Here is a 21,008-nt window from a genome sequence, read left to right as displayed (position 1 = left end):
GCAGCACCCAAGCACCGGTCCACCCACATATCAAATTATCAAAGTACCGAACGCGAATCATATGAACGTGATGAAAACTAGCTTGACGATAATTCCCATGTGTCCTCGGGAGTGTTTTCCTTCATATAAGAGTTTGTACAGGCTTGTCCTTTGCTACAAAAAGGATTGGGCTATCTTGCTGCACTTTATTTACACTTGTTATTTGTTATTCGTTACCAATTACCTTATCACAAAACTATCTGTTACTGATAATTTCAGTGCTTGTAGAGAATACCTTGCTGAAAACCGCTTACCATTTCCTTCTGCTCCTCGTTGGGTTCTACACTCTTACTTATTGAAAGGACTACGATAGGTCCCCTATACTTGTAGGTCATCAAGACTCTTTTCTGGCGCCATTGCCGAGGAGTGAAGCGCCTTTGGTAAGGAAAAATTTATATAGTGTGCTGAAATTTACTGTCACTTGTTACTATGGAAAGTAATCGTTTGAGGGGCTTGTTCGGGGTATCTTCACCCCGACCAGTAGAGCAAATTGTTGCTCCTCAACCTACTCAACCTACTGAAAATGAAAATGTCTACTTTGAAATTCCTTCGGGTATGATAGAGAAACTGCTAGCTAATCCTTTTGCAGGAGATGGAACATTGCATCCCGATTTACACTTAATCTATGTGGATGAAGTTTGTGGATTATTTAAGCTTACAGGTATGCCCGATGATGTTATCAAGAAGAAGGTCTTCCCTTTATCTTTGAAGGGATATGCATTGACATGGTATAGGCTATGTGATCATATGGGATCATGGGACTATAAGCGATTGAAATTGGAATTTCATCAGAAGTTTTATCCTATGCATCTTGTTCATCGTGATCGTAATTATATATATAATTTTTGGCCTCGCAAAGGAGAAAGCATCGCTCAAGCTTGGGGGAGGCTTAAGTCAATGTTATATTCATGCCCCAATCATGAGCTCTCAAGAGAAAGGATTATTCAAAAAATTTATGCTCGGCTTTCTGACAACAATCGCTCCACGCTCAATACTTCTTGTACTGGTTCCATTATGATGAAGACTATTGAATTCAAATGGGATTTATTGGAAAGAATTAAACGCAACTCTGAAGATTGGGATCTCGACGAAGGTAAGTAGTCATGTATAACACCTAAGTTTGATTGTGTTAAATCTTTTATGGATACCGATGTTTTCCGTAAATTTAGCACTATATATGGACTTGACTCTGAGATAGTAGCTTCTTTTTGTGAATCTTTTGCTGCTCATATTGATCTCCCTAAGGAGAAGTGGTTTAAATATCATCCTCCCATAGAAGTAAAAGTAGTTGAACCTATTAAAGTTGAAGAAAAGACTATCACTTATAATGATCCTATTGTTCCTACTGCTTATGTTGAGAAACCACCTTTCCCTGTTAGAATAAAGGATCATGCTAAAGCTTCAACTGTGGTTCGTAAAAGTAATATTAGAACTTATACACCTCCTGAGCAAGTTAAAGTTGAACCTAATATTGCTATTGTTAAAGATCTCTTGGCTGACAATATTGATGGGCATGTTATTTACTTTTGTGAGGAAACTGCTAGAATTGCTAAACCTGGTGCTAAAGATAAACATAGACCTGTGGTAGGCATGCCTGTTATTTCTGTTAAAATAGGAGATCATTGTTATCATGGCTTATGTGATATGGGTGCTAGTGCTAGTGCAATACCTATCTCCTTATACAAAGAAATTATGCATGATATTGCACCAGCTGAGATAGAAGATATCGGTGTTACTATTAAGCTTGCCAATAGAGATACTATTTCACCGATTGGGATTGTTAGAGATGTTGAAGTCTTGTGTGGGAAGGTTAAATATCCTGCTGATTTTCTTGTTCTTGGTTCCCCACAAGATAGCTTTTGTCCCATTATATTTGGTAGACCTTTCTTGAACACTGTTAATGCTAAGATAGACTACGAAAAGGATGTTGTTACTATTGGTTTGGATGATATGTCTCATGAGTTTAATTTTTCTAAATTTCGTAGACAACTTCGTGATGAGGAATTGCCTAGTAGAGATGAAATTATTGGTCTTGCTTCTATTGCCGTACCTCCTAATGATCCTTTAGAACAATATTTGCTTGACCATGAAAATGATGTGTTTATGAATGAAAGAAGGGAAATAGATGAAGTATTCTTTGAACAGGGACCTATTATGAAACACAACTTGCTTGTTGAAATCCTAGGGGATCCTCCTCCACCCAAGGGTGATCCCGTGTTTGAGCTTAAACCATTAGCTGATACTCTTAAATATGCTTATCTTGATGAAAAGAAGACATATCCTGTTATTATTAGTGCTAACCTTTCAGAGAAGGGGGAAGAAAAAATATTGAAAACTCTGAAGAAGCACCATGCTGCTATTGGATATACTCTTGATGATCTTAAGGGCATTAGTCCCACTCTATACCAACACAAAATAAATTTGGAGAAAGATGCCAAACCAGTTATTGATCACCAACGTTGGCTGAATCCTAAGATGAAAGAAGTGATAAGAAAGGAAATACTAAAGCTCCATGAGGCAGGTATTATTTATCATGTTGCTGATAGTCAGTGGGTAAGTCCTGTCCATTGTGTCCCTAAGAAAGGAGGTATTACTGTCGTTCCTAATGATAAAGATGAATTGATCCTGCAAAGAATTATTACAGGTTATAGGATGGTAATTGATTTCCGCAAATTAAATAAGGCTACTAAAAAGGATCATTACCCCTTACCTTTTATTGACCAAATGCTAGAAATATTATCCAAACATACACATTTTTGCTTTCTAGATGGTTACTCTGGTTTCTCTCAAATACCTGTGTCAGCTGATGATCAAGCAAAGACCACTTTTACTTGCCCTTTCGGTACTTTTGCTTATAGACGTATGCCTTTTGGTTTATGTAATGCACCTGCTACCTTTCAAAGATGCATGATGGCTATATTCTCTGACTTTTGTGAAAAGATATGTGAGGTTTTCATGGACGATTTTTCCGTTTGTGGATCCTCTTTTGATGATTGCTTGAGCAACCTTGATCGAGTTTTACAGAGATGTGAAGAAACTAATCTTGTCTTGAACTGGGAGAAGTGCCACTTTATGGTTAATGAAGGCATTGTTTTGGGGCATAAAATTTCTGAAAGAGGTATTGAAGTTGATAAAGCTAAAGTTGATGCTATTGAAAAGATGCCATGTCCTAAGGATATCAAAGGTATAAGAAGTTTCCTTGGTCATGTCGGTTTTTATAGGAGGTTCATTAAGGACTTCTCAAAAATTTCTCGGCCTCTGACTAATCTCCTAAGAAAAGATATACCTTTTGTTTCTGATGATGATTGTGTAGAAGCATTTGAAATACTTAAGAAAGCATTAATTTCTGCACCTATCGTTCAGCCACCTGATTGGAATTTACCTTTCGAAATTATGTGTGATGCTAGTGATTATGCTGTAGGTGCTGTTATAGGGCAAAGAGTTGATAAGAAATTAAATGTTATTCAATATGCTAGTAAAACTCTAGACAATGCCCAGAGAAATTATGCTACTACTGAAAAAGAATTCTTAGCAGTTGTATTTGCTTGTGATAAGTTCAGACCTTGTATTGTTGATTCTAAAGTAACTATTCACACTCATCATGCCGCTATTAAATATCTTATGGAAAAGAAAGATGCTAAGCCTAGACTTATTAGATGGGTTCTCTTGCTACAAGAATTTGATTTGCATATTATTGATAGAAAAGGAGCTGAGAACCCCGTTGCACACAACTTGTCTAGGTTAGAAAATGTTCTTGATGACCCACTACCTATTGATGATAGCTTTCCTGATGAACAACTGAATGTCATAATGCTTCTCGTACTGCTCCATGGTATGCTGATTATGTTAATTATATTGTTGCTAAATTTATACCACCTAGTTTCACATACCAGCAAAAGAAAAAGTTTTTCTATGATTTAAGACATTACTTCTGGGATAACCCACATCTTTTAAAGGAGTAGATGGTGTTATTAGACGTTGTGTACCTGAGCATGAACAGGAACAGATCCTACGCAAGTGTCACTCCGAGGCTTATGGAGGGCACCACGCTGGAGATAGAACTGCACATAAGGTATTGCAATCTGGTTTTTATTGGCCTACTCTCTTCAAAGATGCCCGTAAGTTTGTATTATCTTGTGATGAATGTCAAAGAATTGCTAATATTAGTAGACGTTAAGAAATGCCTATGAATTATTCACTAGTTATTGAACCATTTGATGTTTGGGGCTTTGATTATATGGGACCGTTTCCTGCCTCTAATGGATATACACATATTTTAGTTGCTGTTGATTACGTTACTAAGTGGGTAGAAGCTATTCCAACTAGTAGTGCTGGTCATAACACTTCTATTAAGATGCTTTAAGAAGTTATTTTTCCGAGGTTTGGAGTCCCTAGATATTTAATGACTGACGGTGGTTCACATTTCATTCATGGTGCTTTTCATAAAATGCTTGCTAAGTATGACGTTAATCATAGAATTGCATCTCCATATCACCCACAGTGTAGTGGTCAAGTAGAATTGAGTAATAGAGAACTCAAATTAATTTCGCAAAAGACTGTTAATAGGTCTAGAAAGAATTGGTCCAAGAAACTTGATGATGCATTATGGACCTATAGAACTGCATATAAAAATCCTATGGGTATGTCTCTGCATAAAATGGTTTATGGAAAAGCATGTCACTTACCTCTCGAACTAGAACATAAGGCATATTGGGCTATTAAAGAGCTCAATTATGATTTTAAACTTGCCGGTGAGAAGAGGTTATTTGATATTATCTCACTTGATGAATGGAGAACCCAAGCCTATGAGAATGCCAAGTTGTTTAAAGAAAAGGTTAAAAGATGGCATGACAAAAGGATACAAAAACGTGAGTTTAATGTAGGTGATTATGTGTTGCTATACAACTCTCGTTTAAGATTTTGTGTAGGGCAACTTCTCTCTAAATAGGAAGGTCCTTATGTTATCAAAGAGGTCTATCGTTCCGGTGCCATAAAAATCAACAACTTTGAAGGCACAAATCCGAAGGTGGTGAACGGTCAAAGAATCAAACATTATATCTCAGGTAATCCTGTAAATGTTGAAACTAATGTTATTGAAACCGTAACCCCGGAGGAATACATAAGGGACACTTTCCAGAACGTCCCAGACTCCGAAAAGGAATAGGTATGTGATACAATAAGTAAACCGACTCCAAAACAGTTCTAACGGCAATTTTTCTCCGTTTTGGAATATTTAGAAAAATAGAAAAATAAGAAGCAGTCCGGGAAGGACACGAGGCTTCCACGAGGGTGGGAGGCGCGCCCCCTGCCTCGTGGGCACCTCGTGTGCTCTCCGGACTCCGTTTTCTTGCGTGATACTTCTTTTGGTCGGTAAAAATTCATTATATATTCCCCCGAAGGTTTTGATTCTCGTATCACGCAAATATCCTCTGTTTTTGTTTCGAGCTGTTTCTGTAGCAGATTTGGAGCAAGATGTCATCTCAGGACTCCGACGGAGAGAGCTATGTCTCACACCTCATTGCTGACCCAAAGACCTATGGGGATCTATCTCCTTGTGGTCGAACTACGGATGAGGAGGATGCTCATCTAATGAGGATCAATGATTCAAGCTCAGAGGAGGAGGATGTCCCTCTACTTCAACCTGGGGATATGCACGTGAAGTTCAAGAAGTCTAGTCTTCCTAAGAGGGCTAAACTATCTAACTACCGATCTATTCCTTCTCGTTTTCGGCAGAAAAGCAAAGGGGATTTATGTGACAAGATCTTGAAGCTGGAATCGGAGGTCGATGATTTAAAGGAGGAAATTGCACTCCTCAATTATAATATGAAGAAGCTGAAAGCACAAGTTACATCATCAACAACTCCATCAACGCCACCACCGAAGAAGGAGATATAATCACATGGGTATGGGCACTCCACTTGGCAACTGCCAAGCTTGGGGGAGGTGCCCCGGTATCGTATCACCAACACACTCCTATCTTTACCGTTTTTCTTAGTTCAATCCTCTTGGTTATATCTTGATCTAGTAGAATAAAGTTTTAGTATGATCTAGTTTTGAGTTTTGCTTTATGATCCCTCTATATAATCGAGTTCGTGAGCTATATATAGTAAAGATTAGTGTTGAGTCAAGGGCTTAATTATCTTACTATGATCTTGAGTGAATAAAAGAAAAAGAAGGAATAAAAAGAAATAAAAGAGATCATATTGACCTTATGGAGAGTAATGACTTCACATAGAGGGAGTATGATGATTAAAAGTTGTTGAGAGTTGACAAACATAGTTTTGATCATCGTTGCAATTAATAGGAAGTAATAAAGAAAGAGATGATTCACATATAAATATACTATCTTGGACATCTTTTATGATTGTGAGCACTCATTAAAATATGACATGCTAAAGAGTTGACGTTGGACAAGGAAGACAATGTAATGGGGTATGTTTTCTTATATCTGAAATAAAGTATATTGCCATGGATCATCCAACATGTTGAGTTTGCCTTTCTTCCTCATGCTAGACAAATTCTTTGCACCAAGTAGAGATACTACTTATGCTTCCAAATTCCCTTAAACCCAGTTTTGCCATGAGAGTCCACCATATCTACCTATGGAATGAGTAAGGTCCTTCAAGTAAGTTGTCATCGGTGCAAGCAATAAAAATTGCTCTCTAAATATGTATGACTTATTAGTGTGGGAGAAAAATAAGCTTTATACGATCTTGTGATGTGGAAGAAATAAAAGCGACGGACTGCATAATAAAGGTCCATATCATAAGTGGCAATATAAAGTGACGTTCTTTCGCATTAAGATTTTGTGCATCCAACCTCGAAAGCGCATGACAACCTCTGCTTCCCTCTGCGAAGGGCCTATCTTTTACTTTTATCTTCTACCTTATGCAAGAGTCATGGTGATCTTCACCTTTCCTTTTTACATTTTATCCTTTGGCAAGCACATTGTGTTGGAAAGATCCTGATATATATATATATATATATATATATATCTATTATTGTTGACATTACCCTTGAGGTAAAAGGTTGGGAGGCGAAACTATAAGCCCCTATCTTTCTCTGTGTCCGATTATAACTCCGTAACCACAAGTATTGCGTGAGTGTTAGCAATTGTGAAAGACTAAATGATAGTTGAGTATGTGGACTTGCTGAAAAGCTCTTGTATTGACTCTTTCTGATGTTATGATAAATTCCAATTACCTCAATGACTGAGATTATAGTTTGTTAGTTCTCAATGAAGTTTCTGATTCATACTTAACATTGTGGATAGATTATTACTTGAGCATAAGAAATAATATGACAATATAAATATATGTTGCTGTTATAAGAATGATCATGATGCCCTCATGTCCGTATTTTATTTTATCGACACCTCTACCTCTAAACATGTGGACATATTTATCATTATCGGCTTTCGCTTGAGGACAAGCGAGGTCTAAGCTTGGGGGAGTTGATACGTCCATTTTGCATCATGCTTTTACATCGATATTTATTGCATTATGGGCTGTTACTACACATTATGTCACAATACTTATGCCTATTCTCTCTTATTTTACAAGGTTTACATGAAGAGGGAGAATGCCGGCAGCTGGAATTCTGGGCTGGAAAAGGAGCAAATATTATAGACCTATTCTGCACAACTCCAAAAGTCCTGAAACTCCACGGAAGTTATTTTTGGAAATAATAAAAAATACTGAGCGAAGAAATACCAGAGGGGGGCCCACACCCTGGCCACGAGGGTGGGGGCGCGCCCTCTGCCTCGTGGGCTCCCTAGTGGCCCTCCGGTGTCCATCTTCTGCTATATGAAGTCTTTCGTCCGATAAAAAATCAGAAGCAAGCTTTTGGGGCGAGACTCCGCCGCCACGAAGCGGAACCTTGGCGGAACCAATCTAGGGCTTCGGCGGAGCTGTTCTGCCGGGGACACTTCCCTCCGGGAGGGGGAAATCATCGCCATCGTCATCACCAACGATCCTCTCATCGGGAGGGGGTCAATCTCCATCAACATCTTCACCAGCACCATCTCCTCTCTAACCCTAGTTCATCTCTTGTATCCAATCTTTGTCTCATAGCCTCAGATTGGTACCTGTAGGTTGCTAGTAGTGTTGATTACTCCTTGTAGTTGATGCTAGTTGGTTTATTTGGTGGAAGATCATATGTTCAGATCCATTATGCACATTAATACCCCTCTGATTATGAACATGAACATGCTTTGTGCGTACTTACTTTTGTTCCTGAGGACATGGGAGAAGTCTTGCTATTAGTAGTCATGTGAATTTGGTATTCGTTCGATATTTTGATGAGATGTATGTTGTCTCTCCTCTAGTGGTGTTATGTGAACGTCGACTACATGACACTTCACCATTGTTTGGGCCTAGAGGAAGGCATTTGGAAGTAATAAGTAGATGATGGGTTGCTAGAGTGACAGAAGCTTAAACCCTAGTTTATGCGTTGCTTTGTAAGGGGCTGATTTGGATCCATATGTTTCATGCTATGATTAGGTTTACCTTAATACTTTTTTTGTAGTTGTGGATGCTTGCAGTAGGGGTTAATCATAAGTGGGATGCTTGTCCAAGTAAGGACAACACCCAAGCACCGGTCCACCCACATATCAAATTATCAAAGTACCGAACGCGAATCATATGAACGTGATGAAAACTAGCTTGACGATAATTTCCATGTGTCCTCGGGAGCGTTTTCCTTCATATAAGAGTTTGTCCAGGCTTGTCCTCTGCTACAAAAAGGATTGGGCCATCTTGCTGCACTTTATTTACACTTGTTATTTGGTACTCGTTACCAATAACCTTATCACAAACTATCTGTTATCGATAATTTCAGTGCTTGCAGAGAATACCTTGCTGAAAACCGCTTACCATTTCCTTCTGCTCCTCGTTGGGTTCGACACTCTTACTTATTGAAAGGACTACGATAGATCCCCTATACTTGTGGGTCATTACTCTCACACGCCTACGTGTGGGCAAAATAAACAACGCCCACACGCCCGTACGTCAGGCCTCCTACCTCATGGTCCCGCACGCCCCGCGTGACAGTCACCACGCACCCCGCAGTTGCCTTGGTCCGGATCCTCTTCCATGTTCGTTTAACTGCAGTTTCCATGTCGCTGAACTACAGTTGCCATGGTTGCTCAACTGCAGTTGCCATCTCAGGTCAAGTGCCAGATGCCATTTTTGGATAACTGCAACTGATGTCATGTATGGTCTGGTTTACTATAGTTGCCATGATTTGAAAACTTTAGGGGTTGCCATCTACTAACACTAGGCAGTTGCCATGTATGGTCTGGTTTACTACAGTTGCCATGATTTGAAAACTTTAGGAGTTGCCACGTACTAACACTAGGCAGTTACCGTGTAGCGCTACAAAGAGACATGGCAAAATAACATGTTCGGGTAAAGAGAGAGTTGTCATCTGCTTACAAGCACACTAGGGCAGTTGACATGTACCCTGCAAAACACATGGCAACTGGCAGCTTTGAGTGTGGGAGAGGAGACGGGCGTGTGGGCGAACTGATAAATGCCCACACACCAGCCCCTGTGCGTGAGTGAAAACTGACGTGTGGGCGAACTGCTAAACGCCCACACACCGGTCCTCCGTGCGGTGAAAACGGACTTGTGGGCGACTAGATGAATGCCCACACACCAGCTCAGTCCTACGTGACACCACAAACATGCCAAGATTCGTGCAACCACAAACGAACGTGGATCCACGCGTGTGGGGCGAGATGCAAACGCCCACACGTGTGGGCGTTAGTATTTTCGTAGTTTTTTTTTTCTAAAATTTAAGTTCAAACACATTATGGCATACGAGCTATAAAAAATCAGCAAAAAATAGTGACGTTTCCTTTCACCGAAACTTGATTTTCATGTGATATTCTCTTCAGGAGAAATCGATGAAAACAACGAGCAGCCCATTTCCTTTTCCTGTTTTGTTCTTATTATCTTTGAGATAGCGAAATCAACATCGAGGAGTTGTAAAAAAGGCCTCGAGAAGGAAAAAACCAAGTGAAATTTTTTTGGCCAAACTTCATTTCAACTGGCCGAGCATGTATTGCTTGGATACGAACAGCAAAGAATGTATACACCACAATATCAAACAACAGTACAAAACTGTGCTAAGCCTCCTCTCCCTTGCAAGAGTGTCGATGTTGAAGTATGCAACACCGCAGCCATCTCTTCCCCTCAATCCACCGTACAAATCTGACTACTAGCCCGTCGAGCTGCGCGCGGCAGTAATGGCTTCCACGCGCGCGTACACGGCCGGCCGGCCGGAGCGATGCCTGTACCTTAGAGGGAACTTGCTCTCGTAGCTCTCCGGTCACCGGACCTCGGACCACTTGTCCATCCGTGTGCTCGCGACCATGGCCTGCCAGTGACATCCAAGTCAAAAAACGCATCAGCGGTTAGCACTACTACCACCCACCCAGCTACACGCAAGAAACCCACAATTTTCAACCGGCTCGGGCTCGCTCACTCACCTCCTTTTCCCAGTCGCAGCGAATGGTCATGATGGCCAGGATCAGCGTCTGGACGGCGGTTCCGCCGATCATCCCCGCCCAGATCCCCTGCGAAAGATTTCGCACAAAAAAGTCGTCAGTGCGGCGCCGAGACCGAAGCGTAGAAGCAACCACGGCAACAGCCAAGATGAGAGAGATGTGCTAGCTAGCACGTACCAGGACGCCAAGGTCGAAGAGCCAGCCGAGGAGGACACCCATGGGGACGCCGATGAGGTAGTAGCTGCCGATGTTGACGTAGGCCACCGCCGATTGCCAGCCAGACCCAACAGCCACACCTGCGTTTGTTTCAGGAGAACACGACCATGATGAATGAATTCTGCAGAGGAGGGCCCATAACAGATTGATTGGGCCTAAATGATATAAGAAGAGGTCGAGCTGGGCCTGGGTAGGGTACCTGAGAGCACGGGCTGGATGCTGTTGAGCAGGATGGTGAAGGCCAGCAGGATGGCGAGGTTGTTGACGGCGTCCAGCACGACGGCGCTGGAGGTGAAGATGAGCGCCAGCTTGTCGTGGAGGCCCATGATGAGCACCCAGAAGAAGAGCCCGATCACCAGCGACGTCAAGGACGACACGATCGTCGCGAACCGAGCCCCCTTCCCGTTTCCCGCGCCGAGCTCGTTCGCCACCCGCACTCTGCAAAGCCCACGACCCACGTAATTGTGTTAGCATGCTGCACTGTGTGCTGAAGTGAGCACCATGAAAATGCACCAAAAGGAAATGTGCCAAGCAAGACGGTGGTGCGTACCCAGTCCCTGCGAAGAACGCCAAGGGAATCATCATCTCCCATGCGTTAATAGTCATGCTGTCCACAAGAAACACAAAGGAAAGAACATTTGCATTGTCAGAATCACCATCGAGCAAACCTTGTTAAACTGGTACTAAATGAGTACTAGTACAAATTATTCAAGATATTCGAATAGCCAATGAGTACTTCTCGAGGGTACTGAACATAGTTTTCACTTTCGAAACCAAATTTTTTTCGCTCACCCTCGAAAGCACCGAAATTTCGTAAATTTCGAAAACCATTTCAAGTAAATTAACGAAATTTTTAATTGAATTTGAATAAATTCGAACACGGAGTATTGAATAAGTAACATTTTAGCACAAATTTTTCACCAGAACTCGTCTATCTGAATGGCGCGATCACTACTTCAGTCTTTGTAGATCCAAGTTCGAATCCTAGTGACATAATTTTTTTGTTAAGTTTTCGTATAGCAGGAATAGTAGAGTAGTACAAAAAATGTGCGCCCTGGGATTCAAACCAACACTAGTAGAAAAAGGGTCTAATGTGAAACTCATTAGTCCCGATTTGGTATTGAACCGGCACTAATGTGACCATTAATGCCGGTTCCAACGGTCAGGCAGGCGGCGCTCATTAGTACCGGTTCGTGGCGAACCTTTAGTACCAGTTCGTGCCACGAACCGGTACTAAAGAGGTGGTGGCCTTTAGTACGGGTTGGTGGCTCCAACCGGTACTAAAGGGGGTGCGCTGCCACCCGCAGTGCACAATGTTTAGTCCCACCTCGCTAGTTGAGAGGAGCTCGCACCGGTTTATAAGCCCCGCCGCGGCTACCGTGTCGAGCTCCTCTCTAAGCAGGCCTTTGTGGGCCTATTGCAAGTCTTCTGCCCTGTGGGGCCTACTAGGCCGTACGGGCCTGCATCCTGGCCCAACTAGAGATTGGGTTTCTAGTTGTATGCAGACCGTGCCGGCCCAGTAGGCTGGCTGTTTTTGCTTTATTTCAAAAATAAAAATAAAAAAATCCTTACCGACCGGGACTAAAGGTCCCCCAGACCACGGTGCGCCTCGTGCCACGTGGTGGGCCTTTGGTCCCGGTTCGTGTTAAACTGGGACTAAAGGGGGACCTTTAGTCCCCACTCTTTAGTACCGGTTCCAGAACCGGTACTAAAGGCCCTTACGAACCGGTACTAAAAGTCGTTTTTCTACTAGTGCAAGGCCCTAAAGCGTGCAATAACACCAGCCTACCACTCTGCTAAGCATATGAATACAACTAACATAGATTCCAGCTCTTTCTTATACTTTTAATTTTAAAATACCGAAATAATTTAAACGAAACGTAAATGTTTCGAGGACCCTCGAAATGAGCGAAATTTTGAGAAATTTCGGAAATTTCGTCGAAAGTGAAAACTATGGTACTGAAAACTAGCACGCGATGGAGGAAGACGAATAGTTACCAGATGGAGAGCGCATCCACCGCAATAGCCGCGTCCTTGAGGTTCCCTGTCAGCAAGATGAGTACCCTGTAGTACCAGTTCTCCAGGCTGCACAAGAAACAAAAAAATTGTCAGTCCCACATGGATGAAATGTTATTTGTATTGACCGTCCTTGTCGAAGTAAATAAAATGCGTCTGAGATCTGATGCCCGATTGACTTTCTTCACATGTTTGCTACCAATAGGACGGGCCGGAATCATACAGAAGAAAACACATGAAAGCAGCATAGTATGTCAGTAGATATCAGTTTTTCATGTGTGTTAAGTCAGCTGTACTATACTTAAGCCATCGTAGAACAGATATAGGAGTATGTAGGAGTCGAAGACCAAAAGTATATAAAAGTAAGTAACATGCAGTGATCAGTAGAAGCACGTACCATAACATGACGCCAGACGCGGCGGAGAGCTTGACGAACTCCCAGATGTCGGCGAACGCCTCGACGGAGAAGCCGTGCCACGTGTCCGGGCAGCCGCCGCAGGCGACGTAGGCGAAGAGCATGGCGAAGGTGGCCCACCAGGAGAAGTTGAGCGTCAGCGCGATGCCGACGAGACCGAACTGGAACCGGGTGATGAAGAGCCAGCTGACGAGGAGGTGGACGCAGAGCGCCACCCCGGAGGCGGCGGCGCTGACGAAGTTCTTCATCTGGCACTGCAGGAACCGCTGCAGCGGGAAGAGCAGGGCGAAGGAGAAGTGCAGCGGGATGAACCAGACGGAGACCCTGCCGGCCATGGCCGACAGCTCCGGCGACTGCCCCGTGAGCAGCAGCACGTCCTCGGCGAAGAAGTACATGGGGAGGAGCAGCACGGCGCAGCCGAGCAGCACGATCCAGGAGCGCTGCATGTAGATGCCCATCATGTGGTACTTCTTGGCGCCGAACGCCTGCCCGCACAGCGTCTCCAGAGCGCTCGCCATGCCAAGCTGCACGACGCGACGAGTTAGTGTCAAAGTTCAGTAAATTGAAAAATTAAAAACAAGAACTCCAATAACCAACGAACATTGACCAGGAGGGTTTGGCATCTGAGAACCATTTTGATGGCAGTTTTGGTTATCGAGGGATATCAACTTCTTCAGAATAGCATGACAGTCTCTTACAGAGAAGGCAATTTTTCCTTTTCGAGATTGCTAAATCTCAGTCAATGCCATATTCGTAAGATTTTATGTTGAGATCCGTGTAAAATTTTCTTTTAAGTTTTTTTCATTCTTTTTATATGTTCTATCACTTGACTAAGTCTCAGTCGACTGAGATCTAACCACACCCTTTTCCTTTTCCTTTAGAAGAATCTGGCACCGGTTCGAAGAACGTCAGCAAGCCGGTTAACATTTCTAAAAATAAACAGATAGTACCCTTAAATCTAAAACACAATTTATATATCTACCCTGAATGTAAAACACAATTTATCAGAAGGATCAACCGACACCACATGCAAGGAATGCATGGTCTCCTAGAAAGGTCTCATGCAGTGGAGACAAACAAACTCGACGACTGAAGAGCGGCGGGATCTGTCCCTATCCGGAGGGTGCCGACAAGATAGAAAGCTAGGCTAAGAATCTGGAGATCCGTCCTTTCAGTCTCGCCCACGGGACCGATCGAGAGCTCCGTCCGGTGCCTTCTCGCATCTATACTCCTCTACCTCTCTCTCGATGGCTCGAGCTGCTTTCTGCATCAAACTGGGAGTGGACAATGGAGAATGACACCTCCCCATCTCGTTTATGCGATTAAAAATGCTCTCCACAAGTCGTTGCAAGTCTTTGTTTCATGAGCTGGGCAAGTGTGTGAGATGCTGAGATACTCTGCCAACAAGTTTAATCTGCGTCTAGCCAAGTCAATGGGTGCCTGCCAGTAGGAGCTTGCAGCATTTAGTGCGGATTCGACAGAGCTGCTCGCTAAACAAATCGGTGTGACGTTCATTCTAAGAGCATGGTTAATAATATAGCCAGCTGCTGGCTATAAGCCAGCGCCATGTCATCTACAGCCCATCTTATAGCCAACATGTATAATAATAGATCAAAAGAGTATATTACTTTTTATTATATGGCCCATTTTTCATTCTCACAAAGTGCCTACGAGCACGTGCTAGAGCTGGCTCTTCACGAAAAGCCCGCTTACCTTCTCTCTTCTTCTCTTTTCTCCAACTAAGCAGAAATATATTAGTTTATTTTTTATATCCCGCTGACTCAGCTCTATTGTATTTGCTCTAATGCAAAATAGGGGAGGCGCCCGGAGTAGGCCTCCGCCCACTAAATCCAAACCACGGCGAGGGAATCCCAATGCCTGTTCGCTTCTTATTACTATTTTTCTACATAAAATGAGAAAGAGAAACCTAGTAGGAGTACGTCAGTCCTGACGCTCGTCATGTTTCCCGGGCCCACATGTCAGTGACACGGGTAGGAGAAGAAACACGTACTGCATGCACCGCAAGTGTATCGAGTGGGCAGCAGAGGTGCTCGCTAGCCTCAGCTCACGTTCCTTTCCTTGCCACTGATGTGAAGAGCAACGTCGACTAGTATGGCAGCCCATGGTGCTAAATTGGTAAATACTCTTCACATCAGTGGGAAAATCTTCTTTTCTTTCTATATATCGGTGATGATAATTAACTGTTTTCACGATATAGACCAGCCTTTTCTTTTATTGGGAAGTGGTGAATATGAGTTGTAATTCTGCTGCTGCGCTGGAGGAGCAGAAATCCTAACCATATTGGGAGGCCAGCCCCCAAAGATAGATCGAAAAGGACAAACAGAGCAGCAAGGAAGCGAATGAATTAGAACGGAGACAGGATCGGGCAGGGGGTTCGTGCGTGCGTACCATGAGACCGAAGCTGAAGCCGACGACGACGGTGTTGGCGATGGAGATGGCGGCGAGCTCGAGGTCGCCGAGGTGGCCGGCGAAGGCCTGCGTGATGACGTTCATGCTGAAGGTGACGATGCGGCTGAACATGGCCGGCGCCACGATCACCCACAGCTTCTTCGACTCCTCCAACACCCGCCTCCCGAGCTTGCTGGATCCCTCGCCGCCGTCGACCACCTGCCAGTCATCCTTCTTGGCGCCGCCGTGCCCGTCCAGGAGGCCGACCCGGCACGCCTCCTCGTCGCCCCCTCGCCGCGATCCCGCCATGGCCGATCGAACACTCGATTGAACGATCGAATCTTCTCGCTTCTTCTTCTTCTTTCTTTATTGTTGCTGCGGCTCTGGCTCTTGTTGTCGATCGCTGCAGGTCCGCGATTATGATTTGAGCGAGAGCCGGCGTGGTAGGCTGCCCCGCCTTTAATAGGAGCGGAGGAGGTAGCTGGCACGTGGCAATTGCGTGCTTGTCTTGGGCAGTCCAACCCGAGAGAAAAATACCTTTAACCGCCTCAATAACTGTGCCTGCACTCCGATGGAAACTCTCCACAAAGTATTGTCGTGGCTGCCAACGGCCTTGCAAGTTTGTCCGGAACTGTGTCGATCCCGGCACGCCGAACTCGGGCCGAATTCGAAAATACTCTTACTCCGGTCATCGCCCCCGTGTTCCGCCCGGGCCCGGGAGGCGCCTGCTCCTGCGGAACCAGACCACAGTCCACACGCCTCCGCTTCTCCGAGGGTGGTTCCGAGACGTGTCCACATCCGATTCCGATCCAAAAAGGGACGATCGGGCCGCATCGTGTTGCTTCACTGGACCCCGTTCTCACCAGCAACATTCCGATAATAATGTATAAAATCACTCGCGTGCAACTGCGGGCTGATATTCTAATTAACGGCGTGCGAAAGATAATGCTCACGAGCGTGTTGCTTGTCAACGCCCACGGTCGTGTTGCCAACGTTGTAGGTGACGAGATTAGGTCCCTTCTTCTACTTACGAACGAGAAGAATGTGTCATGTACGGGGTCTATACTAGGGCATGACTTGGGCACGTCATGCATGTCGCAGCCGGTTTTGTTCTGTCCGGCCTCCGGAAGTCTCCAACCGTGAATTGGCAATGTGCTACTACTAGGTGGTTTCTCCGTTAACTTGCTTGCAGGTACAATACGCTGTTGAGTCGCTCTCTGCGGTCTGCACCAATGTGCTCCGTACTGATTTTGCATACACCGGTACTTGGTATAGTACACTGCGTTGTCGGGTTGATTCTCTGTGTGACAGTCGGGTGCAGTGCTAGACCGGTTCCGTTCAGTCCGGGCGCCGATTTTGGTGTTTTGGCATTTTTCTAAAGTTTAGCCGGATCTGACCTTCATCCGAAAGTATTTCGGGATCTAATTTTTTTCTACCGCCAGGGTCGATGGCCGTAGGGTATAACAGCCTACCGCCAAGGCCATTGGTCGTAGAAACACACGCCCTACCGCTAAATTTTTCGAAGTATCAGATACAGTGTATGTACTCACCTACCGCCGGGCGCATCGGCGCTAGGGGTACACAGGCTACCGCAAGCCGGATTGGCGGTAGGCCAGCACTGCGCTGACGTGGATAAGTTTCCAACCTCCAGGGTCATCGGCGATAGCAAAAGAGTCAGATCCCGAAATACTTTTGGATGGGGGTCAGATCCGACTAAACTTTAGCAAAAGGGTCAAAACACGAAAACCGGCCCAGTCTGGGCGACTCCTAGAATCTCTCAATCTGATATTCTCTGACACTTCAAATAAATTTCTTGACATGTGTCTTATTGACACAGAAGATATGTATTCCAGTTAGCTCTCTCACTCTCTCTCTTGCGAGAAGGTCAGTTTAGTCTCTAAGCCAACCATATGAACTTACTTTTTCTGACTAAAACAAATACTACAACCTTACAACATCTCCAACGCCGTTCCTAAACGGACACACTATTTGTCCGTGGACTAGTCACTAACGTGGGAAACAACTATCCAACCATGTCCCTTAAATGTGTGGACTAGTCACTATTTGTCCGTGGACTAGTCACTAACGACGGCGTAACCTAAGGCCGACAGACGTGTGGCCGGAGAGGTACAGCGGCGGCGGCGGAGGGGGAGGGTGCGGATGTAAAGCAAGGGGAGCAGGGACGGAGTGGAAGACAAGTGGACAGAGAGGGGGATTTGAGTGGGCCGGGTGTGTCGGAGTCCTATGTGGTGGCGGTCCAGACTCCAGCAAGCCCCTCCCTAGTTTGCTTCCATTTTGCAGGAAAACGGATTGCTGGACACGTGGGCCGAGCGATCCGGTACTACGCTAGATGGAAAATTTTGCGTCCGAACTACTCGGTTCGAATGCTTGCAAGAGGTTTGAGGGTCCGAGTTGGAGATGTCATTATGTTTAATTTTAGTCTTTTTTTGGAAGTTGTTTGTTTGCACTTTTGTAATGATATTTGGTAAGGATGTGACTAGATTTCAATCGACTCAAATTTAACAAAGTTCCAGTAAGTTGATAAAACATATAAAAGGAAGAAAGATATTTAAAATAAAATTTTACATAGATCCTCACGTAAGATCTAATGAATATAGCGTCGACTGAGACTTCGTTAAGTATCAGTCTACTGAGATTTAGCAATCCTGTAACAATGGCAATCGATAGCGCTAACAAGCCTGTTTAGGATGCTCAGTAAACTGATAGCTCCGGTATCGGTCCCATTCTATTCAAATTTGATTACACTTGCTACCCGACATATAATGGAATAAGGATACAACCATCTCCCTCCCTTTGCCATCGACTTGGTCGTCTTCTTCCCCAACCCGCCTTACCGAGATCTTCATCTCCCCTTAGGGCACGAGCGTCAATCTAGTTACAGAGAATGGTGTCCGCCTCACCCTCATGCCCTATTTGCAAATACGGAGCGTTGCTCGCGCAACAGCTCCTCGTGCGACCACCCAGACCCATGCATTCTCCCCTGTCAAAGTTGCTTTCTACATAGTCAAGCTACCCGAGGAGCACTACATCATGCGCTGCATCGAGGACCCCATCAGCGTCCGTCTCAGCCGTGGCCGACCAGCCCTCGCCGTCAATAACCCAGACAGGGATGACCGGTTATCGACGCCACTAAACACCTCACCAAGAATGACCTGTCGGATCCACCCACTGAGCCCTTACTACGGGTCAGGAGGATTGGCAAGCTCTCTCGTGCAAGGCATGAGTATGAAGTCTTGATCCTTACAACCATATATTTATGCTCGCGATAATCATGGTAAATAAGACATTTACATTTGTGCCCCTAACTCGAACCACTAATCATATTTACCATTAATTTTGAAGCATACTCAAATTCCCCCTATGTCGTCAATTGCACTTATAGAAATGCCCTTCGGTTCTGTTACCATCTAGTCAAAGGACTTGACCAATTTCTAGGCGTTTGTTGGACATTTTTGCCCCTCTATTCAGGTGCCACTTACAAGTGGAACCCACTAAAGAAAAAACAAAAACAAAAACCCTATCCACCATCTCACTCACTTACATGTGGGCCCATCGAAGAAAAATAAAAACAAAAATACCCCTCTCTCATTACATGTGGGACCCCTGATGTCTACTACACAACCTTCTTCTTGTAGACGTTGTTGGGCCTCCAAGTGCAGAGGTTTGTAGGACAGTAGCAAATTTCCCTCAAGTGGATGACCTAAGGTTTATTAATCCGTGGGAGGCGTAGGTTGAAGATGGTCTCTCTCAAACAACCCTGCAACCAAATAACAAAGAGTCTCTTGTGTCCCCAACACACCCAATACAATGGTAAATTGTATAGGTGCACTAGTTCGGCGAAGAGATGGTGATACAAGTGCAATATGGATGGTAGATATAGGTTTTTGCAATCTGAAAATATAAAAACAGCAAGGTAGCAGGTGGTATAAGTGAGCACAAACGGTATTGCAATGTGTTGAAACAAGGCCTAGGGTTCATACTTTCACTAGTGCAAGTTCTCTCAACAATAATAACATAATTGGATCATATAACTATCCCTCAACATGCAACAAAGAGTCACTCCAAAGTCACTAATAGAGGAGAGCAAACGAAGAGATTATTGTAGGGTACAAAACCACCTCAAAGTTATCCTTTCTGATCGATCTATTCAAGAGTCCGTAGTAAAATAACACGAAGCTATTCTTTCCGTTCGATGTATCCTAGAGTTCGTACTAGAGAAACACCTTAAGACACAAATCAACCAAAACCCTAATGTCACCTAGATACTCCAATGTCACCTCAAGTATCCGTGGGTTTGATTATATGATATGCATCACACAATCTCAGATTCATCTATTCAATCAACACAAAGAACTTCAAAGAGTGCCCCAAAGTTTCTACCGTAGAGTCAAGACGAAAACATGTGCCAACCTCTATGCATAAGTTCACTGAACCCGCAAGTTGATCACCAAAACATACATCAAGTAGATCACGTGAATATCCCATTGTCACCACAGATAAGCACATGCAAGACATACATCAAGTGTTCTCAAATCCTTAAAGACTCAATCCGATAAGATAACTTCAAAGGGAAAACTCAATCCATTACAAGAGAGTAGAGGGGGAGAAACATCATAAGATCCAACTATAATAGAAAAGCTCGCGATACATCAAGATCGTGCCAAATCAAGAACACGAGAGAGAGACATCAAACACATAGCTACTGGTACATACCCTCAGCCCCGAGGGTGAACTACTCCCTCCTCGTCATGGAGAGCGTCGGGATGATGAATATGGCCACCGGTGAGGGATTCCCCCTCCGGCAGGGTGTCGGAACAGGGTCCCGATTGGTTTTTGGTGGCTACAGAGGCTTGCGGCGGAGGAACTCCCGATCTAGGTTATGTTCTGGAAGTTTGGGTATATATAAGAGGTGTTGGCGTCGGGAACAAGTCGAGGGGGTCTCTGAGACGGCCACGAGGTAGGGGGGCGCGCCCAGGGTGGTAGGGCGCGCCCCCCACCCTCGTGGGTGCCTTGGGACTCTTCTGGCCTATCTCCGATGCTCCGTGGGCTTCTTTTGCTCCAAAAATAATCTCCGTGAAATTTCAGGTCAATTGGACTCCGTTTGGTTTTCCTTTTTTGCGATACTCAAAAACAAGGAAAAAACAGAAACTGGCACTGGGCTCTAGGTTAATAGGTTAGTCCCAAAAATCATATAAAATAGCATATAAATGCATATAAAACATCCTAGATGGATAATATAATAGCATGAAAGAATCAAAAATTATAGATACGTTGGAGACGTATCAAGCATCCCCAAGCTTAATTCCTGCTCGTCCTCGAGTAGGTAAATGATAAAAATAATTTTTTTGATGTGGAATGCTACCTAACATATTTATCAATGTA

The 21,008-nt window shown here is 44.2% G+C and overlaps 1 protein-coding gene across 1 annotated transcript; it reads right to left on the bottom strand.

The window, feature by feature from the left end:
* Window positions 1-10,059: 10,059 nt before the first annotated feature.
* On the bottom strand, window positions 10,060-16,052 carry LOC123098718 (protein DETOXIFICATION 27). The gene is made up of 8 exons (XM_044520782.1): window positions 15,606-16,052; window positions 13,179-13,720; window positions 12,764-12,850; window positions 11,316-11,372; window positions 10,965-11,203; window positions 10,727-10,845; window positions 10,532-10,618; window positions 10,060-10,419 (listed from the first exon to the last, which is right to left on the bottom strand). The coding sequence occupies exons 1-8, from the start codon at window positions 15,912-15,914 to the stop codon at window positions 10,372-10,374; spliced, it is 1,488 nt and encodes a 495-aa protein (XP_044376717.1). The 5' UTR covers window positions 15,915-16,052; the 3' UTR covers window positions 10,060-10,371.
* Between the last annotated feature and the right edge of the window lie 4,956 nt (window positions 16,053-21,008).

This window comes from Triticum aestivum, chromosome 4D (genome assembly GCF_018294505.1).
Source record: "Triticum aestivum cultivar Chinese Spring chromosome 4D, IWGSC CS RefSeq v2.1, whole genome shotgun sequence".
NCBI classification, from domain to species: Eukaryota; Viridiplantae; Streptophyta; class Magnoliopsida; order Poales; family Poaceae; genus Triticum; species Triticum aestivum.
The sequence above is the reverse complement of the archived record's forward strand: the minus strand, read 5'-3'. Positions and strand labels throughout refer to the sequence as shown.

What these genes read in the sequence shown, in the direction of transcription:
- LOC123098718 (XM_044520782.1), bottom strand. Translation starts at nt 15,914, where the DNA reads ATGGCGGGATCGCGGCGAGGGGGCGACGAGGAGGCGTGCCGGGTCGGC. An exon ending in GCGTTCTTCGCAGGGACTGG is followed by an intron (nt 11,204 to 11,315) that starts GTACGCACCACC and finishes TGGGCTTTGCAG; the next exon opens with AGTGCGGGTGGCGAACGAGC. An exon ending in CATCCAGCCCGTGCTCTCAG is followed by an intron (nt 10,846 to 10,964) that starts GTACCCTACCCA and finishes AAACAAACGCAG; the next exon opens with GTGTGGCTGTTGGGTCTGGC.